This window comes from Triticum urartu, unplaced genomic scaffold (assembly GCF_003073215.2).
Source record: "Triticum urartu cultivar G1812 unplaced genomic scaffold, Tu2.1 TuUngrouped_contig_4693, whole genome shotgun sequence".
In the NCBI taxonomy this organism is placed as follows: domain Eukaryota; kingdom Viridiplantae; phylum Streptophyta; class Magnoliopsida; order Poales; family Poaceae; genus Triticum; species Triticum urartu.
In genome coordinates, this window is record NW_024115303.1 from 1 (window position 1) to 6518 (window position 6518).

At 41.6% G+C, this 6518-nt stretch overlaps 1 protein-coding gene across 1 annotated transcript; it reads left to right on the plus strand.

The window, feature by feature from the left end:
- The first annotated feature begins 1199 nt into the window (after nt 1-1199).
- Nucleotides 1200-4813, plus strand: LOC125528186 (F-box/kelch-repeat protein At1g67480-like). The gene is made up of 4 exons (XM_048692692.1): nt 1200-1456; nt 2694-2757; nt 2846-3714; nt 3928-4813. Exons 3-4 carry the CDS (start codon nt 3185-3187, stop codon nt 4553-4555), a joined length of 1158 nt encoding a protein of 385 aa, XP_048548649.1. The 5' UTR covers nt 1200-1456; nt 2694-2757; nt 2846-3184; the 3' UTR covers nt 4556-4813.
- The last annotated feature ends 1705 nt before the right edge of the window (nt 4814-6518 follow it).

The window sequence follows — 6518 nt, forward strand, 5'->3', positions numbered from 1 at the left end:
GATACCTCTCCGACAATCGGAGTGACAAATCCTAATCTCGAAATACGCCAACCCAACATGTACCTTTGGAGACACCTGTAGTACTCCTTCAAGCGCCTGCACCATACAGTAGAGGCAGTCGACTGTCTGCGCCTCGAGCCCAGTGGCGATTGATCAGGGTTGTACGTGGCCTTACGTCGCTGGAAGGATCACAACAGAGGTGTCACCGGCCAAGGCTGCCATGCGTACTAGGACACCATCCAGTACATCGTGTAGTTTAGTTTAAATTTCGTCAGGTTTAGTTGAACTTCATTAAATTTCGTCCTTTTGGTTATAAAATATTTAGAAATTCAATTAATATCGTTCATTTTGCGTGAATTCCGCTCTTGTCTGTCCTTCTCCATTTGAAATGAGGCCGACAATTATGCATGCGGTTGGATGACCGGTTCCCGTATCGGTGTTCAAGAACGGACATGAAGCATCCGCAAACATTCGGAGAGTACAATTCGGAGACACTCTTTGGCCTGCAGAGAACCTTGTACTGCATATTGTATTCCACAACCTTATGTTGTACTCACTCCATTCACAAATATAAGATGTTTTGATTATTTCAATATGAACCATATATAGACTAAAATGAATAAATAAACACACTAAAGTGTGTCTATATACTTCCTTCGTTTTTTTAATCTGCATATAAGATTTGGTCAAAGTCAAACTTTATAAAGAAGTTTGACCAGTTTTATAGAAAAAAATATCAACATCTACAATACTAAAGCTATATAGTGTGAAAGTTAATTTCATGATGCATGTAACAATATTGATTTTATATCGTGAATCTTGATATATTTTTTTATAAACTTAGTCAAAGTTAACAAAGTTTGACTTTGACCAAATCTTATATGCAAAGTAAAAAGAAACGGATGGAGTATTTTCGATTAAAGAGAAATTAGAACATCTTATACTTCCTCGGTCCTGAACATTTTATCTTGGATTTTTCCACATATGGATATATCTAGACACGTTTTAGTGTCTGTATCTAAAAAAACTAAGACAAGTAATTTAGGACCGAGCTAATATTTGTGAACGGAGGAAGTACTACTGTACACACCACGTTTTAACGGACCATCTGAGCTGTGTGAATATTTATCCAGAATTGCTGACGCTGAGAGCGATGGAACCAAAAGCTAGCGATGAACAGCCAGCAGTAGAATCGCATCTTTCACTGTCCGAGTTCACCCCGCTTGTGTGAGCTTCCTTCCACAAGCGCGTCATCCCCATGCCATCTAATCTACACACGCCTATAAAGAAACCTTTTTTAGACGAAGCCCTAGTCTGAGTCTCACACGGTTCCACCCACCGCCTCCCCAATCATCCCCCCGATTTCCTCCTCGTGTGCCCAATCTGCAGCTGCTGCCGCTGCTCCTTCCACAGCTTCGGTGGGACTCGTCGGATTGGGCTCCTTTTTCCATTTCAGGTAGTACATCCTTCTTGCTCGAATCTACTGTTTGATCTGCTTGCACATCTCCCGCTCCGGCGCAGAATCGATGGGCTCTTCCCGGATTCGGGAAGCCTGCAAAAAATTGGATTTTCTAGGGGCAATCTCAGCCTACTCGCCCCAATTTCTGCTTGTCCGATTGGCTCCGGTATTAATTCCTAGGCCAAGATTTCAGTTTGCTGTCGTAGTCGAGTCTCAGATCCCCATATCCATTTATGTTCTCAGTGGTTAATTACTAGTATTACGATGTCGTCTAAATTTGAAGCAGATCTGAAGTCAGCCGCTCCAGTTTTCCTGGAGGCCATAATCCTTTATTTAATGGTCAACTTGTTCAGAGTAGAGTTGAATCCTTAGGTTCGCTGGGCTTCGACCTGTGGTATCCTCTGGTTGTTTGACTCTTGAGAATTACTTCCTCACACTTGATTCGTTCTTCAGTGATTCAGACTGGTTCCAACTTGACGATTTGATTTGCTTGGGTACCTACCGTGTCAAAGTTAAATTTTATTTGGCCAGTCTATGTTTAAATGGTTGCCTTCTTCTTTCAGAGGATTGATTGGGTTTCAGTTCATTATATCAATCGACACATGGATCAGTTCTGCTCTATCCTTTTATTATTTGTATGTAAGGTGAATTGGTTGGTCACAATAACTTGCTTCAGCTGCTTGCTAAAGATGGCTTTTCTAGCTTGTTATACACAGTAATTGGTTCCAGCAATAATCATTTCGACATGATTTCTGCTACGGGACCTTATGAGTTATAACTGATCCGTAGTTCCTCTCATGCTAGGAACAGCTAATTGTTTACGGTACACGACGATGGCATACTCCATATTTGCTGTCTGTTGGTAATGTCGAGCCTCAGGAATTTCTTGTGTCTCCTATAATTAGATGTCCATTTCACCTGCAGAGCATATGTGTTTTAAGCAATTGCTCATATGAAGATCATGACAGCATTGACATGTTCACATCAATTTTAAAATTGGAGACACTCCTCACATTGTGGATGTCATAGAAAAACTGCTTTTGTTGTTAAAAGGCGGAGTTTGACAGTTTGTGTTCCTTTCCATTCTCTAGTGACTAATATTAAACAAAGCTGCTGTAAAGAATATTCTGTTATGTTGTTTTACTGGTGTTACTTTGGAGTTGCCCAAACAGTATCACAGGATTGCTTCTACAGTTCCTACTTGGTGCTAAATCATTTTGTATGCTGACTGCAGGCAATTAGACTCGCAGAGATGGACACTACTGCTGGCTAATAGTAAAACGATTATATGGCCAAAGGTATATATATATCTTACGCCTGTTTGTTCCTAGCAACTTTGACTGTAAATTTAGCTGATATTTTAATATTTATGTTCTGTGGATATAGATATTAAGGCAATGCGCAAGGGAGGAAACGGTTTCTACTTTATCAATAAGGAGACAAGTGCTGATTCAATCAGGGAAAACAATTCCAAAAATTCTCATCGGATGGCTGATACAGCAAGAATAACTAAAACAGAGACATCAAAGTTGAAGAACATCATTTCAGCATCATTCAAACCCTTGTCTCTTACCATTCCCATAGGAGACGGATTCCATGAATCGTTCCATTCGAGCCATTGCTATTTATAGTATCTACTAAGGTTCATAAATAAGCCAAAGGTTTTCAGTACTATTGGCTAAGAAGGGGAGGCAAACATTGAGCTGCTTGCTGCCACATTTTGCAATGGTTACAATCGTTGGTACACGGGAACAGTTTGTTCAACCACAGACATTCCTGCGTGCTACAATGCAGCTCAAGTCCCCAACAAGGCCAAAACTTTCCTTCTGCTTTACGCCACAAGGGGATTGTGATCAATACTGTGCTTTAATCCCTGGCTTGCCAGAAGACCTGGCAAAGATATGTCTTGCCCTTGTTCCTCGAACTCATTTCCCTGTCATGGGTGGAGTTTCCAAGAGGTGGATGTCATTCCTAGAGAGCAAAGAATTAATTGCTGTAAGGAAAGAGGTTCAGAAGCTTGACGAGTGTGTGTATGTCTTGACCGCTGATGCTCAAGCAAAGGGTTCTCATTGGGAGGTTTTGGGATGTCAGGGGCAAAAGAACACCCCTCTACCGCTTATGCCTGGACCAACCAAAGCTGGGTTTGGTGTGGTTGTCCTTGACGGGAAGCTCATCGTCATTGCTGGCTATGCTGCTGACCATGGCAAGGAATGTGTTTCTGATGAGGTTTACCAGTATGATTGTTTCCTCAACAGGTATGTTTCTTGTGGATTCTCATGCATCAGAAAAATAAAGTACATCTTATTAGTCTGACAAACTTTAAAGCTTGACCTTGTGTTTTCAAATAATGTGAATGAATTAACAATAGTAACTTGGTGATATGTACAGTGTTCAAATGCAGAACAATACTCAAGTCCTCAACATTTTATCGAATGTTGGACCAACTCATTTATCCTCTGATTCCGCAGGTGGACCGCCCTTTCTAAGATGAATGTCGCTCGTTGCGACTTCGCGTGTGCAGAGGTCAACGGTGTGATATATGTTGCTGGTGGATTTGGTCCCAGTGGTGATAGTTTATCAAGTGTCGAAGTTTATGACCCAGAACAAAATAAATGGACGTTGATCGGGGGCCTTCGCAGGCCGAGATGGGGTTGCTTTGGGTGTAGCTTTGAAGGCAAGATGTACGTCATGGGTGGCCGTTCGAGCTTCACAATTGGTAACTCCCGTTACATTGACGTGTATGATACAAATAGCCATGCCTGGGGTGAGTTTAGGAATGGCTGTGTAATGGTCACGGCTCATGCTGTTCTTGGTGAGAAGCTCTTCTGCATCGAGTGGAAGAACCAGAGGTCTCTGGCGATTTTCGACCCAGCAGACAATTCCTGGAAGAAGGTTCCAGTGCCGCTTACTGGTAGTTCCAGCACGCGGTTCTCTCTCGGGACACATGATGGGAAGCTGCTGCTCCTCTCACTGGAGGAAGAACCTGGGTATCAGACGCTGATGTATGATCCTGCCGCGCCAACAGGCTCTGAATGGTGCACGTCAAAGCTCAGGCCGTCGGGACGATGCTTATGCAGCGTGACCATCAAAGCCTGATGCTCTAGCTCGGGGGTTGCTGAAGGATGATACCTAAGTTTATTCCTGCCTCATCTTCCACATTTAAGACCAGGCTTTGTTTGGTTTATCGTTTGCTCCTACTTGCTGGGGTTTATATCCGCTTGTTGCTCCACCCAATAATAGAATGTTCATGCTTCAGTTCATTCGGTTGCTTGCTGACAGCGGGCCTTGCCATAATGTACTCTGTTCTCAGTTGTATTGAAATACTATCTGATTATAATTTTTTAGACTTTGAAATAGGAGGGGCTCCTACTATGCTATATTAAATTTTAATAGAATGAGTGTGGGATATGTATCCTCACATTGGTTCAGAGATTTGCCAACAAAGCAGGAACTAGAGGTAGTTGAGAAAAGAAGTGATGAAATCACTGAGATCAGAGGATACTCTATATTTTAGCAAGTGAGATCAGCCTTTGTTATTTCTAACCATGCTCTACTGGAAGGATTTATGTGGTTGAAAATGTAATTGATTTTCCCCTCTCCTTCCAAATGTTCCAAGCAGTAACAGTGAAGATCTCAAAAAACTGTTTTCCAGAATGGTTTTGTTTAGCCCTTTACACTGCCTCATTCCTGGAGCATCAAGAGGTATCACTGGATTCCCATTCTGGCCCAACAGTTTTTACTGAAAGTGCAGTTGAATATCAAATGCTCAAAAAGTAGAGCATGGCTATTGCCAATCTGATAGGACATATCTGAACTCACTACTCATTGCCAATCTGATAGTGTCTTCTTTTGAGCATATTCCCAGTGTTCAGCCTGTCAAAAAGTAATAGACCTTGAGCTTCATTTGTAACTTGGATTTCCAAATCCATTTGAACGGCTCCTGGCAAGTGATTTCTCTGTGACAGTACATATAGATTTTTTTTATATTTTTTGCCGAATAGCCCGATCCCCATGGAAATGACCAAGGTGTCCAAATCACTTAACTCCATGCTGGAAGGTTTGCTAATCATGAGGCTTACATATTCAGCGTGAGCTTGAGGAGATGGTGGCAAATTGAAGAGAAGGCTTGGGTCATCTAAGGAATAAAAGCTCTGGACCCAAATATCTTCAGATTTGGTGTAGGAGTATAGGCATGCGTACTGTTCAGAAATTCAGAACGAACCACAAGGTTTTTCAGCATGTGGTATGAGCCCAACGTGTATGATTCCCAAAGCAAGTTAACCCACTGAATGTTTGCATGGTTGAAAAATTTATCAAGGAATTTTAGAACCAATGCTTGATTATGTACCATGATGTTGATTACCACAAGGCCTCCATTCCCTTAGGACAGCAAACTCTCTTCTGGGCAACAAGCAGTTGACAAGGAGTATTTTTTAGTAATGCAATTCACTTTTTTTTGTACACTGGTCTTGGTCTATTTTGGAGATTTGAAGTTGACGGTTATAAAAGAAAAGGGCTTGGATTTTTGGAGTTTTGTTGTATACATTTTTCTTGTTTGGAGTTTTGTTGTAGATCGTGCCAACACTTCTTTCTTCATTGTCATCAATATGACAGAAACAACACTTCTAAAAAGAAAAGCTATTTAATTGTCTCATCAATGACAGAAACAACACTTCTTGCTTCCTTGTCAACTTCATCGAGTAAGGTTGTCTTTTGCCAGGACCACACATCGGCAAAGATACCACATGAAATTTTAACTTAGTTGCATCGTCTACTTCAATTTTTGTTGTTATATCCACTGAAATCATAGAGCGTGAGCACTCAATGCCTGTAGTCTACATAAAAAACCCACTCAGCCACTCTATATTAGATTCCAGTGGTATTCATCTTGTCTTGCATCCGGTGATCAAATCCAAGCGGTCCCAAAGGTCCCACCTGGGTTGCGTGAGAAATTCAAGGTGTGTTTGATTTGAGCCCAAGGTTGCACCACCAAAAATTTGGGTAGCCAAAATTTGGATCAAGGTTTTATGTACTCCAAGAGTTAGCCAATTTTCCCTAC

Bases quoted from the DNA above. Each gene is read 5' to 3' on its own strand.
- LOC125528186 (XM_048692692.1), top strand. From the start codon at position 3,185: ATGGTTACAATCGTTGGTACACGGGAACAGTTTGTTCAACCACAGACA. The intron at 3,715-3,927 runs GTATGTTTCTTG...CTGATTCCGCAG, and splicing joins TATGATTGTTTCCTCAACAG to GTGGACCGCCCTTTCTAAGA.